This window comes from Benincasa hispida, chromosome 1 (genome assembly GCF_027475165.1).
Source record: "Benincasa hispida cultivar pf3 chromosome 1, pf3_genome.v1.1, whole genome shotgun sequence".
Taxonomy (NCBI): domain Eukaryota; kingdom Viridiplantae; phylum Streptophyta; class Magnoliopsida; order Cucurbitales; family Cucurbitaceae; genus Benincasa; species Benincasa hispida.
The window spans coordinates 2,003,538-2,021,302 of record NC_143478.1 but is presented as its reverse complement, the minus strand read 5'-3'; the positions used below and the strand labels follow the sequence as shown (position 1 = coordinate 2,021,302).

The window sequence follows — 17,765 nt, the reverse complement described above, 5'->3', positions numbered from 1 at the left end:
CGAAGAGGATAATATCTATGTATGACTTTGTGAGAAAAGTGGGTCACTATTCAAAAGGTGGATGCCATATTCACTTCTGAAAGGATTATTTTTTTAGATAATAGGTCTATCATTACCAACTATGGATGATTTGCTAATTTGAAATTGTTTAAATAGTGTCATCTACTTGTACTTTTAAATACTATTATATCAAGATTCAACGATTTGTTTGATGTAGTTTTTAATTTAATATAATATATAAATACATGTGAAAACAAAATTAAAGGGGATGGGGCAAGTCTCTACAGAGTAAATTAACATCCCTAATTAATAGAAGTACAAAAAATGAGATTGAATTAAAAAAAAAAGAAAAAGAAAAAGAAGAAAAAAAGTTTGATTATTTGTTATTTATTTCAGATGAAGACATAATAATCATATGCAAGTACAGCATCTATTCCCACTCAATCTAAGTGTGAATCCGTCTATAGACAAAAGCACCCATTTTTTGAAACATCACCCGAAAATATTAAAAAAAGAAAAAAAGCGTGGAAAATTATGTTGGTTTATCCAATATTTATTTATTTATCCACCCATTCATTATTATTATTATTATTTCTTTTTGTGTACATATCCATACAATTAATTCAAAAAAAACAATGTACTAAAACAAATATAAAAAGCGGTGGCACGAAAACATCCCACTCGCACATGAGTTCGTAAAACACACGCGCCCCAAAAAGGACATGCGATAACAATAAGCTTCACCAATATCCTAAAGTCTCTCTCAAGCAATCCTTGCTTCTATCAGAGTTCAGCTCAATTTAGTTCTTCCATCAGAAATGGCGGACGCTAATTGATTGAAGCCTCGCAAATTCTCGGTGTCTCGTTGTTGATTGTGTTTTTGGGCGTTGAACTTCTCGCTCGATTGCATTTGTTGAGAATTTCTCTATGGTTATGGTGGCAGTGTCACTCGGTGGCTGTACGTTCTTCATTTTTTCTTAGTGGTTATTTTTACGGCGGTTCCGGTTGAGTTAGCTGTGTTTTTCAACGACGAGGAAGTTAGATGGCGGTGCGAAGTGCCTTGATTCATCACTTGATGAGTTTGACTCTGACGATTCATCTATTGGCTGTCTCCGGCGAGTTTTTCAAGCCTTTTAATGTGAGCTACGATCATAGGGCTCTGATCATTGATGGAAAGCGCCGCATGCTTATTTCTGCCGGTGTTCATTATCCTCGCGCTACTCCAGAGGTAATTCGGCGGTTTTTATATTCTTTACCGCTTTACTCGTCTTTGTAGTTGCTGAAATGATGTGCGAGAGAATAAATCAAATTATCTCGACTTAAGGAAGTGAGTTTTTTGTGTGTGGATGATTTAAGCTGCTTAATAATCAGGACTGCATCGGGATAATGAATATGGATTAATGAAAAGAGACCCTTAATCTTTTCTCACATTCATGACTTATCTCTCATTGAGTTTGTCTTTTTGCAATTATAGCTCAACAAATCTCATTACCAATTGGAAAAGCCTTTTTGCAATCCTTTTAATAGGACTTCCCATCTTGTAATTTCATCATATTAATGAAATGTCTATGTTTCCAATAAAAGAATATAATGTGACTGGAAAGAATGTTTGGCACTTAGCACTTATGAGGTGTGATCGCACTGGCTAAATAGGTTAAGCGATCAATTTGTTCATATGTTTTTACACGATTGTAGATGTGGCCTGATCATATTTTGGTAATTTCCTTTTACGTAATCACAGATGTGGCCTGGTATAATTGAAAAGAGCAAGGAAGGTGGGGCGGATGTCATTCAGAGTTACGTGTTTTGGAATGGGCATGAACCAACGAAGGGACAGGTGCTGTAATTTGTTTACAGGCTAATCATCGTGTTTCTAGTAGCTTGCTCGACAACTTTAATATACTTACATTTCCCCCTTTCAGTATAACTTTGATGGCAGATATGACCTCGTTAAATTTATAAGACTGATAGGATCCAGTGGCCTCTACCTTCATTTACGCATTGGACCTTACGTGTGTGCAGAGTGGAATTTTGGGTATATCCTCCCGTCACCCAATTATTGTTTTCTTTTACTATTTGAATTTACAAGAGTGGTCTCTCTCTTTGAGATCTTATTGTTGGTTCTCTTGTGTTTGTCACGATGTAACTGATAGCTTTTAAGTTTTGAAAATTGGCATTCATTTCATCTGAAGAACAAAATCAGTTTTTGGTATCATCTGGTAGGTTGGTACTTAGTGCATAAGATAACAATGCAGCATGTCTGCATCTGGGGTGTAGTATTATGACTTACTAAACAAAATCACAGTTCATCATGGCTAACGGGGTTTGCCACGTTCATTTGCAAGTAGCATAGTTGAAAGGAGAATGTAATACTACAGCCTACAGAGACATGTTAGGTAAAGTAGGAAATAAGGAACTATTTTAGAAACTTAAAAAGATGTGCATCTGTTGAAAAATACTGTGTGAATGAGATTCTAGTCCTTACAGATGACATAACTCAGTACTGCTACTGACTTCTTGTCATCTAAAAATTATTCACCTGACATTTACAAAATGTTAACCGTGACGTAGTATGGGATTATTGTAGGGGTTTTCCTTTGTGGTTGCGTGATGTACCTGGAATTGAATTTCGAACAGACAATGCTCCTTTCAAGGTGCATGAGTATCTCTTACTGTATATTTGTGCTTGCTAGTTGATCATATCTCTTTTGGAGCCAAAAGTTTGGCATGTAAACCTTCATAAAATCAAGTTAAACATGTTGGTATTGCCAATTAATCTTTTCTGCACTGCAGTGACATGATTAACTGTAGCAACAGTTCATCTTTTATAGGAGGAGATGCAGCGATTCGTCAAAAAGATCGTAGATCTTTTGCGCGATGAAAAGCTATTTTGTTGGCAAGGTGGTCCTGTCATCATGTTGCAGGTTAAACAGAGACGTTATTGTTCTTAGCTATTAAATATTACTGTTTAATTTAATGATCGTGATTTTTGACCTTGCAATTGAAATTTATTGGGATTCTATTATTTATTTACGTTTATTTAGCTGCTTATAGGATAAGTTCCATGAGTACGACCCTATTTTAAGCTGAGTTGTTGATTGGTTATTTTAATGTTTACCAATAATTTCCATTGTTTTCTTACTATTTCATTATATTGCAGAATTTTTTGAAGAAGTTATCTTCAAAAGTTATTTTGCAGAAAATCACAACTCAGCTTTGCGGTGCAAATACTTGCATATGTTTCTTAGAACTTTGTTGAGTTCAAGCATTGGAATATTTGATCATCAATCCAACAATGGAAAATTTGATTCTGCTGTTCTTGTGGGGGTTGAAGTTTTAATATGAAAGTGATGTGCTTCATATTCTGATTTTGTAACCTCATTATTAGATTTTTGTGATAGACTTCTTTTTTTAAAATAATTTTTCTATGACTTCTTATAGCATGGGAGGTTAAAAATTGGAAATGTAAGGATTCAAAGCTTGTTAGCCAAATGGCTTTGGTGTTTCAACCTTAGCTCAATTCTTTTGGCAGAGTGTTCTTGCTATTAAGTTTGTTCCTCGTCTCAAGAACATAGGATGCCACAACTCCTTTCTCCTCTTCACCTATCCCGTCTATAATGGAGGCTCTCTCCGCTCTCCTCTCTCCTCTCTCCTCTTTCCCTTCCCTATCCCATCTAAAGTTCCGGTGAAACTCTCTCCTCCATCCTACTTTCCTTCCCCAACTGTTACTTTGGTGATAATCTCTCATCTCCGATCAACACTCACCCACCTTGCCATTTTCATCATCTTTTCACCCATACATTCGTAACTACAAAGTCATGGAAACACCTTATAGACACTTCTGCATGTGGTCTGTACATTCAAGCTATTCGAGTGAAGACTTGGAAAGAGGTCAGATAGTAATGATATCTTCCCAGACAATGGAATGGCTTGTGGAAAGCCTAGATATGATGCTCAAAGAACTGTTGGAAGATTTTTATTCAGAAAAAATCAAAATTGACTGTGGTCTATCTTGACTTGCTAAATTCTGAGCTAAAGAAGAATGGTTTGTTGAATATGCCTTCTGCCCTTCCTCGGGTGGTAGAAGAAACATTCATATTCCAGCCGGGAGAAACAAACAAGGTTGGTATTCCTTCTTTTCAACACTTAAGGAAACTATGATGCTCAATACTCTAAATCCTCAACTTAACAAAAAAGACCTTGATGAGATTCCAAGAAACAGTGTTCTTACAAGCTCATTTGTAGATGGAGTACAATTAGATAAATCATTAAGGTTGAAGGAAATCAAGGTACATTCCAATTCCTCATCCATTTGGGTCAAAAAGGAGAAAGAAATGTTGAACATGGATTTTAATTCCCTACTCGTGGTAACAAAATTAATGGAATTTTACTCATGGAGGAAAGTTAAATCCACCCTTGAAGATTATTTTCAGGCATCTGTTTCAATTAATCCCCGTTTAGCAGACAACAAAGCAGCAAATGCAACTGAAGCTCAAGAGTTGCATACAGTCATAAACAAGTCTTTTTCTAACGAAATTACATTGGAAAAAGGAATTGGCAGCTTGGCTTCAGGAAAAACGGTACATATCTCGGATATTGGAAGGGTTGCTATAATTACAGCTGAAGCATTTATTCCCCCATTCACCCTCTCTCTCCTTAGTTGATGAAGAAAGGACAGACATCATTAGACAAAGGAAAAGAGTCGGTTCACTCACCCTCTTCTTTTACCAAGGAATGCAATTTTCAAGAAGGAAGTTTAAGGGACATACTTGTTTGGCAAACAATTGAAGCAGACTCATAAATTGAACAGTCACATCCTCATTCAAGTTTGGCTCAAGCTCCTTCCTCAAAATCACAAGTACCAAGCTTTCATTTGGAGGTGGAAGAACCAGACATCACTCATTCACCCTTAAAACCCGGTTATCATAAGAGTAAATCCTCAATTGCTAAATCACTCAACAAATCCAGATTTCTTGGAAGATATTTGTGTTCAATCTTTGGTTCCTCTAAGCAAAAGCCCTCCAAGAAAAAGACATTCTTCAGTAGTAATCACTAGCTCAGATTTCAGCATTCCAGGTTCAAAAGTCTCCTTTGTCCGAGGAACATTCTCCCAAGATTACAAAAAGCAAACAACCCTTGTTTCAGCCAAGATTCAGATGATGAATCAATCCATGAGACAAATGTTAGTGTAAGTAGTGAAGAACTCAATCGAGATTCCTTAGAAACAATCGTTGAAGAAGAAGGCTCACCTGGTCATTTGGGGGAAGCTTATAGAGCTCTCTTCCTTCAACAACAACATTCCCCAGTAAAAGCTACACAAGTTTCTCCTTCTCGAATTCCCTCTCAGTTTTCATCTTTAGTCGTTGTTTGTGGCCTTTATATGCAGGAAATTGCACCCCCAAGGGAGGTGCCTCAAGCATGAAGATTAGATCTTGGAACACCGAGGGTCTCAATGACAAATCCAAACAGACAGCTTTGAGGCACTTCATTCAAAATCAACATCCAGACTTAGTAATGATTCAAGAAACTAAATGTTCAGAGATTGATCAGCAGTTAATAAAAGTGATTTGGAGCTCAAATGGAATATGATGGACCTTGGTGGAAGCTTTTGGCAAATCTGGTGGGTTGCTACTCATGTGGGATGAAAGGCCAAAGGGTTCACTTTCAATTAAATTCACAACTATTTGCAAGAATATTTGTTGGGTGACTGTTGACTTGAAATGGTGAATGTAATGTGCATGCATGATGATGTGCTACAAGCTCATGTTGCCATAAACTTGTAACGCAAAATGTAATCTTATGCTGTGTTGTTGCTCATGCACATTTTATGCGATGCTACTTCTAATGAAATGCTTGTAGTATGCTATGCGTTGTCACAAGTTTCCTTGCGTTGAAATCAAGTATAATTCCAACGCAAATTTCTCAAAGTAATCCGAGGTCGAACACAGGGATTGTTGTCGTTAATGTGTTACATTTGTGATATATACGACCAGTTTTTATAATTAATAAAGAGTGTATTTATACAGGAAAGTAAATTGCGGTAAAGTAAAATTGTGCAGATAAACTAAAGTTGCGGTAATAAAATAAATTGCGATAAAAATAAACCTAAGCAAACGTGATGCAAGATACAAGATACATGATATACATGATGCTGAGTTCGAGACCGACTGTGAAGTTTACACAAAGGATCGTGGTATGCGATGGCGAGGCTTAATGGATGAATCAGAAAGAGAAAGAATAATTAGTACAAACATCGCAAGTTTGTTAATTGCGTTAAAGATACAACTAAGGTTCCGCTTTCCCTTGGCGTACACCTCTCAGTGATCAGTCGCGTTTCCATATCTCTATGGTGAAACAGGGATGAACGTGGTGAACGCAAGGTTGCTTCCATCTCTGGAAGTACTTTTCGCTTTAGTTAATGCATTCTTCCAACCCTCTCTCGATAGGCGGAATGCCATCTTCACTTCTGCTCTCACAGGTGAAGATGCCGTCTAGCATACCTTGACTAAACATAATTATTTCCTTAACCCAATTAATTCATTTGCTCAATTATTGCTAATTATCCAAGAGATTAAGAAAACATCGTGGAGAAAGTGAAATATGGATGAACGGAAATAGGCAAAGAGACGAAGATGGAAATGATCATAACATTTAATTATAGAATTAAGCGTCTGATACATGGTGTGAATGATAGACTAAGAAGATGAATACAATTGATGATAAAGAGATAGAAACAAATACAGAAGAGTGTCAACATCTTGACACAGATCTGGATGGTGGATTTGCTTGCCGGCGTTGGAGTGGATGAAGAGAAGAGCTTCCCTCTCAGGCTTGCTCGTTCGATAGAAGTGACCTTCATACAGAGCTTCAACGGCGGGGATCGGAAGGTTTCTTGCCTTGAGACTCACCTCTCGGTCTTGTCTCTTAATTCTTCCCGGATCTACTTTGATTAGTCGCTCAACCAGTCTCTCTCTTAGATCAGTATATACACTTTTCTCTGTACTCAAGCATGTTTTCTCAGTGGAATGGCCGGAGCTATTTATAGGCTCAACTTTGACTCTCTGCATTGTGGTCCCCACTTTATTGTTAAGGCAGTTCCGGAAATGGTGGAGTGAATATTCCTTCTGTTATGCAATCAATCCCTTCAGAAATGCACAACGGTCAGTTGTACACGCGTCAGAATCCTCCGCTTTTGTGTTGCTCTTCACATCTTTGATCGTTTGCCTGCATGCATTGTTGTTTTTTATTACCGCATGTAGTTGAAATTGCGTTAATCGCTTAGCTCTTGATCGATTGTCGCATGCGCCTTCATTGCGTTGATCGTCTATTCATTCCTATGATGGGTGCAATGCGACGTAGATGCGTTGTTTTTTTTATCTTGAGCCATGAACGCATACGGTGACTTGATTTCCTGCAAAACGGACTTGAAATATTCTTTTCTACCATCGCAATGGTGTCAGTGGGTGTATTGACGACAATCTATAATTCTCGCATTTCTTAGCTAATTTCCATACAATTGACGCAACTTTCCTTTCTTTTGACCGCAATATCTAAATAAAACAGTATAAATAACTTGTATTTCTACAAGTTATCACACCCCCAAATTTAGATATATGATTGTCCTCAAGCATATCTTCTACTAAGGCAATATTGCTCAATTCCTATCCTAAATTTTGCGTCGATGTGTTGCTCCGAATGCTCCACCTAGGCACATCACTTAACATCGCAATTTCTTTCTATTCTTGAAAATTCATAACAAAGCCCTACTTTATTCTTCTATACTACAAATTTCTGCTCAAAAATGCTTTTCTAGTTGTAAAAAGAATGTTTACCTCTTGTCAAAACAACTTAATGCGTTTGGATGCGGTGGTGAAACTTTGCGTCATTTATTAGAGACTGTTGATCATGGTTACATCTTTCGTTTTGGCTTGTTCCCACGGGTGTCATGCGAACATCCAACTACGGTTGTGTGCCAATCTCAATTTTAACTCATGAATTTCAAAGGAGTTGTCTCTTGTTTCTTTTATTTTTCTTTTGCATTTTTCTCTTTTCATATTGCGTTGTTATTGGAAACCCACCTTCATTTTGGTTTGCTCCCACGGGTGTCATGCGAACATCCAACTACGAGCAGGCTTCTTTCACAACTTAACTCTTATCAGGTTGGGATTGTTTTTGAGGTTTCCCTTGCGCTGACATTGGAGTTTATATGAAAATTAATTAATTAATTTTTTTTTTTTTTTGTAATGATGAGCGCATTTTTCTTAATGACCGCATCACTTGATCTCATCTGCTCAGACCTTCCCCACTCCCAAATTTAGAGATGCGCAAGGTCCTCATTGCGTTGTTTGGACAGAATAGACAAACACTTAGACAAAATCTCAAAAAGAAGGTTTAAGCAGAATTTTGAAGGATAAAAGGTAAAGCATCGCTGTAGTTACAAATTAACTAAGTGTTAGTTAGAAAATATAAAGTGTGGGAAATGTTCCTAAGTGTATGCATATTATACATCATCGCAGCGCAATGAAATAACGCAAAATAAAAGATTGAGAACATCGCAAAATTGACAGAGGATAATAAAGAAGAGGCTATTGCGTACTTGAAAGAAATGTTACTTAGCTGTATTGAAAATTAACTAAGTACACAAAGAATTACAATTAACGCAATACAAAATTTTTGCATGTACAAAGAATCAAAGAATTGGCTTCTATACACAAAAAAATAATAAATGAAGTTATAAATAAAAGAATGACCGAAATAATAAAAAAAAAATGTAAAGTTATCGAGGAGGAGGAGGTTTTGGTGGAGGATTTTGATGAGGTACACGAGGAGTTTCTTCAAAGTGTAGATGCTACTGGAGATGTGGAGGCACCATGGGACCATGAAAATACGCTGTTAAGAAGTTAAAGTACTCATGATTGCGCTCCGCTAGTTGCCTCTGATTCAGGTGGATTGTATAGATGTTGCGTTGAATATTGATCATCACCTGCCTGGTCATTGTAGCATTGCGTTGTAAATCTTCTACTTGCTCGTGTACCGCATCTATTCTCTGGCAAAAGAAGGTCTGTTGTTAGGAGAAGAGTTCTTGTTGTTGGGCAAGAAGGTTTCACATATCTGCTAGTGCAGCAGCAAAGGAGGCAATGGTAGGTTGTGCCTGCGATGTTTCACCATCGACGTTTTGGGGTTGGGCAGAAGTGCCTTCACCAAATTGCGTGGGTCATCAACATGTGGCGGTGGAAGGGGAAGTTGCGATGATGATGCTGAAGGTGAGAATGGAGCTACTGGATATGCGGTTGGAGAATCAGGGGCAAGGAGAAGGTTGGTGAAATGCTCGGGAAGGGAAGAAGAAGGTTGTGCGGGAGGGCTTGGAGGGCGAATTATCAAAGGCAAAGGGTCCAAGGGTTCTGATCCTTGCGTTGTTGAGTCTTGGATTTTCCCTTTTCCTTTGTCATCTTTGTGCTGTTTCTTTGGCTTGGGTTGCTGCGGCGCATTTAAATCAATGACGGGCCTCTTCAATGGGAATTCGGGGCAGTGTGGGGAATCTTTGAGGAGCAACCTCAAAATCTTGACGTTTATGAGGCCATGAACTTCAGTCATGGGGTTCTTCCTCAATGCCTACACCCATTGTTAGGTATAAACTTGAGACGGTCCATGGGAAGAAATACTGCCCTCTTATGTGTCCCACAAAACCTCGAATTTGTCTTGCGATCAACTGGCTCACATCGAATGGAATGCCGCGCGCAATGCAATATGCGGCCATGACTCGATCCCTCGAAATTGTTTTGTCATGAGAAGTCGGGATGAGTTGCCGTTTTACCAAATATACCCAAAGCCGCGCCTCGGGAAGCAGTGTCTTGGACGTCAGAGTTCTGATGCCTTTTAATGAAACCGTCCACTTAGTGTTCGGCTGCGTTAATGTTTGCAGCACATCTTCCATCTGCTCTTCAGGAGGATCATCAATGATTTTATTACCCAGTGCATCTGGGTTGCTCTTCATCAAGAATAATTCATTGATGTCTTTTGCGCTGAAAGACACCATTTGCCCTTTTATGGTCACCACATTCTTGGTGCCATGTAGCCGTCCGTTGTAGAAGTTGCGCACTACCTTTGGAATTACGATGGCTGGGCACTAACAAAATGTTTCCCATCCGTGCTCCAGTACAACGTTTGTAATCAGGTCTGTTAGTGGCGTTGGGGCGGGGAAAAATCCCATCTCCATCAGCATATCATCATTTTCTCTCTTCTTCGATGAACGCCCCTTTGCCACCGTGGGCTCGCTACTTTCTACAACTGCTTTGCCCTTTTCTTTAGTCAACGCAAGGCGGGATTCTTGCCTTTGTTTCCTTTCCCTTGCCTTGCGTTGTTCCTCCTTCTCCCGTTCAGCAATTTCCTTGCCCTTCTTCCCTCTTATGCGCTAAACGTTTGCTCAGCGCTTCCTCTCCTTCTCCTTTTTCTTCTTCCTTTCCTCTTCTTCTTCAATTTCTTTTTCAAACTGCTCGGAGGCCAGCAAAATGCGCTGTTCCTCTTCGAGCCTTTTCCTTTCCTCTTCTGCCGCAATCTCATTGTTGCGACGCACCTCCTCATCTTGTAATTTTCTTCTTCGATTACCTTCTGCGATGATGAGTTTTGCTCGCAACATTTTCTCTTGCTTCTCTTCCTCCTCCATTCTTCTCCTCTCCTGCTCTTTTAACGTATCTATCAAAATTGGAGGGTCAATTGTTGATCCTTGCGGCGCATTTTCCTTGTGACGCCATGTCAAGGGGGTGATTTCTACATCTTCTCCTTCGTCAGTCGCAACCGTTTGTGGTGTTGCAGGTTGCGCTGATTCCCCCTTGTCCTCCCTCACGGAGGTGGATTCTCCGTCCAGCTCTGGGCTTGTAGCCCTCTTTCTCCTCTCTTCCTCCTTCTTCAGGCGCCTTTCCTCTTGCCTGCTTTCTTTTCTTTCACTCCTTTCTTTCTTCTTCTTCAGCTTGGCCTCCTCATCTTCTTCATCCTCCTTCTCTTTGATTTTCTTCTCTGCTTTGCTTCGATGGGCTTGCTCATCTCCTTCAGCCCTCTTCTCTTTGCTCTTCTCTTCTTCTTCTTCTCCTCAGCCACTTCCGGCTGCTTCTCTGCCATCGCTTCCTTCAAAGCGACCCTGATGGGTCCCTCATAGGATTCTGCATTAGCAATTTCCTTAGGATCTAAGATGGCCAGAGCGCTTCTCCTTGACTCTTCCTCCATCGCCTCCTCCGAAGGCATTGGTTGGTTCACAACCCCAACTTCGGGCAGTCCTCCTCCTTTCTCCAAGTTGGTGAGAATGCTCCCAAACACCTCTTTATCGTCCTGTCTCTTCTTTTTACTTTCAGAGGAGAATGTTGGGAGTGGGGTGCTTTCAGAACTTTGCCTCCTTTTGAAATGGAGTGGCCTGGCTGCTAAGGGATTTCGCCGGGGTCTTCTGGTGACTTGAGGGATGGTGTGTGGCTGGGCGGCGAGACGACGACTGGCTGCAAGGAATGCCGCCTCTCGCATAGAGAGTTGGGCTTCCGAGGGTGAAGAGGGTGAAGAAGATGGCTGGGAAGATTGGTCTGCCATGGATGCCGGAGTAAAAGAAAACTAGAAATTCTCTAGGGTTTTAGGAAGAGGGAAACAATCTGGTATGCAGAGTGCTCTAGGGTTTCTGTTTGCAAATGAGATCAAATGGACTCATAGTCGGAGGAGATGAAATTTATAGGTTGGGCCTTGATGGGTCCAACGCGAATTCTACGGTGGCAGGCCTCGAGCTACTCAAAATGCCTGCCGTTTGCACTCCTCACATTTATGAAGTTCCAGAGTCGTACGTCCTTTCAACTGCAGATTCATCATGTCCTTGGAAGCTGAAGCGATTAGACTTCTCAATTTGCAAAAAGAAAAAATAAGTTTAAAGTTGCAAAATTTGAAAGAGGTTCTTAAGCCTCAATTTGCTAATTTTGGAAAGGAAAGGAAGCGTAAGGTGAAAGATATGCTTTCAGAGCTAGATTTTTTTGACTCAAAGGTTGAAAGAGAAGCTCTTGCACTATTTGAGCTAGATATACGTCTCCCTATTTTATATTCTCTTGAAGAAAGAAACCTAATTCAAAAAAGTAAATTGAATTGGCTGAAGTTGGGAGATGAGAATACCAACTTTTTTCACAGATTTCTTTCAGCAAAGAGAAGAAGGAACTTGATTACAGAAATATTATCAAACAGTGGGGAAGTCATACATTCCATTTGGGATATAGAGTCAGAAATTTTGAGTTTTTTCTCTTCCTTATACACTAGAATGCCTGGCCCAAGATTTTTTCCTTCAGAAATCAGATTGAAGCAAGTTTCAGCAGCCCAGAATGTAGTTTTAATTGCTTCTATTAATGATGAGGAAATTAAACATGCCTTAACCATCCTTGGAAAAAACAAAGCCCCTGGTCTTGATGGATATACAATTGAATTTTTCCTTAAATATTGGTCTAGTTTCAAGAATGAATTCTGGAAAATGTTTGAGGAATTTCACAAAAATGGGAAGGTCAACGCTTGCAACAAGGAAAATTTTACTTTCCTGATCCCAAAGAAGGAAGAATCACTTTATGTTAAAGATTTTAGGCTAATAAGCCTAACCACATCCTCTTACAAAATTCTAACCGAAGTCTTAGCTGAGAGAATGAAAAAGGTAATGCCCAACATTATATCAAACACCAGAGTGCTTTCATTGGGGGAAGACAAATACTAGACCCGGTCCTCATTGCCAACGAAGCCGTAGAGGACTATTGAGCAAAGAAGAAGAAGGGTTGGATCCTAAAGCTAGTTTTAGAAAAGGCATTTGACCGTGTGGATTGGTCATTTCTTGAAAAAATCCTTGCTGTAATGGGATTTCATGCAAAATGGGTTGAATGGATTGAGGGTTGCATAAATAACCCAAAGTTCTCCGTCTTTATTAATGGAAGACCAGGAGGTTGCATGCCACAAGGGGAATTCTCCAAGGGGACCCCTTATCACCCTTCTTATTCATCATAGTAAGTGAAGTTCTTAACGCTCTTATTGATAGAACACATGATAGTGGTTTGTTTGAAGGCTTTTTGGTAGGAAAAGACAAGGTTCACTCGTCAATTTTGTAATTTGCGGATGACACGCTATTATTTTGCAAATATGATGAAAACATGCTGGACAAACTTATTCAAACAATTAGTTTCTTTGAATGGTGTTCGGGGCAAAAGGTAAACTGGGACAAATCCGCTTTGTATGGAGTCAACATTGATGAAGATACACTGATTTCAACCTCCTCAAGACTCAATTACAAAGCTGGAAAACTACCTTTTACTTACTTAGGATTACCCCTTGGTGGATATCCGAAACAGAAGTCTTTTTGGCAGCTAATTGTGGACAAGATCCATCTGAAGCTTGATAGTTGGAAGAGGTACAACCTATCTAGAGGGGGAAGATTAACCTTTTGGAATGCTCTCTTGGAAAATATGCCAACCTATTACATGTCCATTTTCCAAATGCCTTGCTCCATAATTTCTGAAATTGAGAGAATAATGAACAATTTTTTCTGGGAAGGTCAGAAGGGTAGCAAAATAAATCATTTGGTTAAATGGGAGAAAGTCTCTAAAGCCTTGCATGATGGTGGCCTCGGAATTGGTAACCTGCAGAATAGGAACTTAGCATTATTATTCAAATGGAATTGGCACTTAAAGAACACGACTCATTATGGAGCAAATTTGTAAAGAGCATTCATGGAGTGGACCCTCATTTTTGGCATACCTCGGGGAAACATGGCTCGAGTCTAAGGAGCCCTTGGATTAGCATATCCAAGACATGGATCAAATTTGAATCGTTTGCAACTTTCAAATTGAGAAATGGAACCAACATTTTTTTTGGCTTGACCCGTGGTGCTCCAACATTGCTTTCAAAGAACGCTTCCCTCATCTCTACCGTGTTGCTACAATGCCTAAAGATATCATTAGTGAACATTGGGACCTGGGAATTTACTCTTGGAATCTGTTATTTCGAAGGCCTCTAAAGGATGAGGAATTCTCAGAATTCCAGCAATTAATGGGCTGTCTGGAAGGCAAAAAACCAACCCAAAGGGCTGATGCAAGGGTGTGGGCATTGAATTCGTCTATCAAAGCACTTGAACTCATCTTCCCCTTTGGAAAAAGAGCTTTTTCAGGCCCTCTGGTCCAAAAGCCCAAGAAAAATCAACATTCTGGTTTGGGGTTTAATTTTTGGATCTCTTAATTGCTCTGGAGTGTTGCAACACAAACTTCAATCTCATTATCTTTCACCCACCATCTGCCATTTATGCCTAGCAAGTAGTGAAGACTTACGACATGTGTTCTTTGATTGTCCTTATTCAAGAAAATGCTGGAGGAATCTCTTTTCATATTTCAATCTACATTGGGTCTTTGGACAGAACATTCACAGTAATGTTTCCCATATTTTGACTGGACCGATCTTGTTTTCCAAGACACAAATTCTTTGGTCAAATGCGGTTAAAACTTTAATTTCAGAATTATGGTTTGAACAAAACTAAAGAGTATTCCACAACAAGGTTATCAAATGGTCAAACAGATTTGGATCAGCCCGCTTATTAGCTTCCTCTTGGTGCTCTCAATCTAAGTTTTTTGTTGATTATTCTATCCAGGGCATTTGCCTCAACTGGGATTATATCTTCTTTGTAAATACTAATAGTCTCTATTTTTGTTTGATAGTTTCATCTTGTAAATGGATATGATAAGGGTGCTACGGGGGTGTCAACCTAGTTGAGATGTCCTGGTGCACCTGCTGCTCCTTAACCTTTGAATTATTATTATTTTGAGCTTTGTACTTTGAGCAATAGTTTCTTTTCATTATATGAATGAAAAGTTTGTTTTCGTTTTTTTTTTTTTTAAAAAGACTTCTTATAGCATGTGAATATTTCATTTTGCCAAAATTTCCGCTATAGTTGGATGACGTAGCCTCTTTTACCTCGAATTCCATTCTTACTGCCACTCTTTTAAATTAAATAACAGGTTGAAAATGAATATGGAAATATTGAAAGCTCATATGGAAAAAGAGGACAGGAGTATATTAAATGGGTTGCCAACATGGCTTTAGGCCTTGGTGCTGAGGTTCCATGGGTTATGTGCCAGCAGAAGGATGCTCCATCGACCATTGTAAAATCTTTAGGCGATATACTCAAATTTCAGCTCTCTTTCATATGTTAGGCAATAAAACTGAGGGTGTCTGGTGTACTTTATGAAAATTTTTATTTAGACCAAAATTTCAAATCCTTTTTCTATTAATTTTTAATATAAACTTTTGTTTGTGAAGATTTCTTTTTCATTTTATCTACATCTTCTTGATACCGACTTCAAGAATGCAATAGATTTACATCGATTTTAAAAAAAGTTGATGATTATTCCTGAGCAACTATTAGAAAACATAGCAAAATATTGTTGTTGTTCTTCACCTCTCCAAATTGATTTTAAAAACTAAAAAGCATCTTGTCAAATGTATTTTATGAGTTAAGACATTGTGTGCAGTGTATGTGTGTGTGTTTGGAAGTTCTGAAGTACAAAATAAAATTCTAACTGTAGCTTAAACATCAGTTTATATAACTTGTTTGGTTAAGACCAGTCAATAAAATTCTGTCTATAATGAACTGACAAGAGTTTGTATTTACTTTTTTCTTGAAATCTTGAAATCCGAAGCTTGTTAACTTATGTTTATTTGGTAATATTACAGATAAATTCATGCAATGGTTACTATTGTGATGGATTTAAACCAAATTCTCCAAGCAAACCCATATTCTGGACGGAAAATTGGGATGGATGGTATAGTTTTCTAATTTTTAGAAGGATTATGTTTACCCTACCATTTGTCATTTATCTACTTATTTCATTATTATTATTATTATTATTATTATTATTATTATTACTACTACTACTTGTTTAACTCATTGAAGTATAATTTCTTTTTCTAATTACTATTATTGTTTATGTTGTAATCCTTTAAAAAAGAAGCCAAAGGTGCTATGAAGTTCTGGTTTATACTTTCTCGTGGAAAGTTTGGATTGAAAGAAATCATAATATTTTTAAGGCAGAGAATTACCCCTAGAAAGTCCTATTTTATTTTTGTATTGGTTGGAGTTGTTTTTCGTAAACGCCTTGGGCCCTCCTTTCAGTTCTCCCACTATTTTTGTAATTTGTAGTTCTCATTCATCCATGGAAAGATTCTTTTGTTTCTAAATTGCTACCATGAAAACACCAAGGAGGGAACAAAATGTTGAAAGTTTAGAAGTCTGACCAAAACCTTTCGTAGTAGAATACCATCTGTCCTCAGCTAAACATGAATTGTTCTGTTCATATCTCAGATTTACATAATCGAGGGTATTATTTGTTCTATTGAATAATTTCAGTGGCATAAACGTTTCATTTTTATGAAGGTTTACATCATGGGGTGAGAGAACACCCCATAGGCCAGTTGAAGATCTTGCATTCTCCGTTGCCCGCTTCTTCCAACGCGAAGGGAGCTTTCAGAATTATTATATGGTTTGTGAGATGACTGTAATTTGGGGATATTTGAAACATTGCCAATTACTAGATATTAATGAAATCTTTTGAAGACGCTTTTTTTTTTTTTTTGGATGGTTGGACATTGATTCCATGTGTCATGCATACCATCTCATACTGTCATTTCTTTTCCCCGTATTGAGGAATTCAATTTTTACAGGTGATCTTATTTTATAAGAAACACCTTTTATTTACCAGAAAGAAACTACAAAGAGTAGCGAATCGGGAAACATCAGTCCCTGGTTTGATTCTGCTAAATAATGAAATATATTTATGGCCATTATTCCTTCTCTGTATAATGAAATATATATATTTTTATATGGGAGATAATGGAATGACAGTGATAGAATTTACAATGCAAATCACAAATGAGGATGGAATACTATATCTAAAACCAGTTGAAGTCATTAAAGTGAAATGAAAAGTAAAGAGAGTGGAACTAAAATAATTCTTTATGATAGATTTTTTTATGCTTTTGAGGCTGAAACATTGTGCACAGCACATCGATTTGGGTGAGAATTTCATGGGGACTTCCAAACATTTCACCTTCTTTTCTAATTAAATGGTTAGTTTTGGGGCTTGTAAGTTGGCTCGGTATCAAATTATTCTTTGTGGTTATTTCTGTTTTTTTAATTGTTTTTTTACCACACTGGTACTTCCATATTCCTCGATGATATTATGTTTTTATAGGTGAGCAATGAAATTTGTTTTCCTTGAGGAAACCATGTTTTTATTGGAGAAAAATGTGAAATATTTATTTTTGGGGCTATGGAATCATCAGATTGTTTATATCCTGCATTTATTCAATGATGTAACTAAACGTACTTCTCAACATTTGCAGTACTTTGGTGGAACAAATTTTGGCCGTACTGCTGGAGGCCCATTTTATATTACTAGCTATGATTATGACTCTCCAATTGATGAGTATGGTAGGTATCTTAGGTTGAAACAGATTTTCTGTGATAAGCTCTAGTTGTTACTTTCAGTTACAATCTGCTAACGTAGTGGGAACATAAAGAAAGGCCATAGGGCGAAGGGCTCATGAGTTAGATCCATGGTGACCACCTACTTAAGATTTAATATCCTATGGGTTACTTTGACACCCAAATGATGTAGGGTCAGGCGGGTGGGCTGTGAGATTAGTCGAGGTGCACGTAAACTGGCTCGGACACTCACGGATATAAAAAAAAAGTTACAATCGGCTAACATTTAATATTACCTAGT

At 38.2% G+C, this 17,765-nt stretch overlaps 1 protein-coding gene across 5 annotated transcripts in view; it reads left to right on the top strand.

Annotated features, from left to right (window-relative positions):
• The first annotated feature begins 685 nt into the window (after positions 1–685).
• The window catches only part of BGAL9 (beta galactosidase 9), a 39,579-nt gene continuing 22,499 nt past the window's right edge, over positions 686–17,765 (top strand). For 2 of the 5 annotated variants that reach the window (XR_016529525.1, XM_039018321.2), the window contains exons 1-9: positions 686–1,228; positions 1,742–1,837; positions 1,923–2,035; positions 2,588–2,654; positions 2,832–2,924; positions 15,000–15,143; positions 15,715–15,803; positions 16,415–16,520; positions 17,383–17,470. Coding sequence is in view for 4 of the 5 variants with exons in the window: in XM_039018321.2 (XP_038874249.2) it covers positions 1,043–1,228; positions 1,742–1,837; positions 1,923–2,035; positions 2,588–2,654; positions 2,832–2,924; positions 15,000–15,143; positions 15,715–15,803; positions 16,415–16,520; positions 17,383–17,470 (982 nt within the window). In the remaining variant the exon portion in view is untranslated. Of the gene's footprint in view, positions 1,229–1,741; positions 1,838–1,922; positions 2,036–2,587; positions 2,655–2,817; positions 2,925–14,999; positions 15,144–15,714; positions 15,804–16,414; positions 16,521–17,382; positions 17,471–17,765 lie in introns of all 5 variants that reach the window. The other 3 variants (XM_039018334.2, XM_090313671.1, XM_090313673.1) reach the window with 3 other exon arrangements.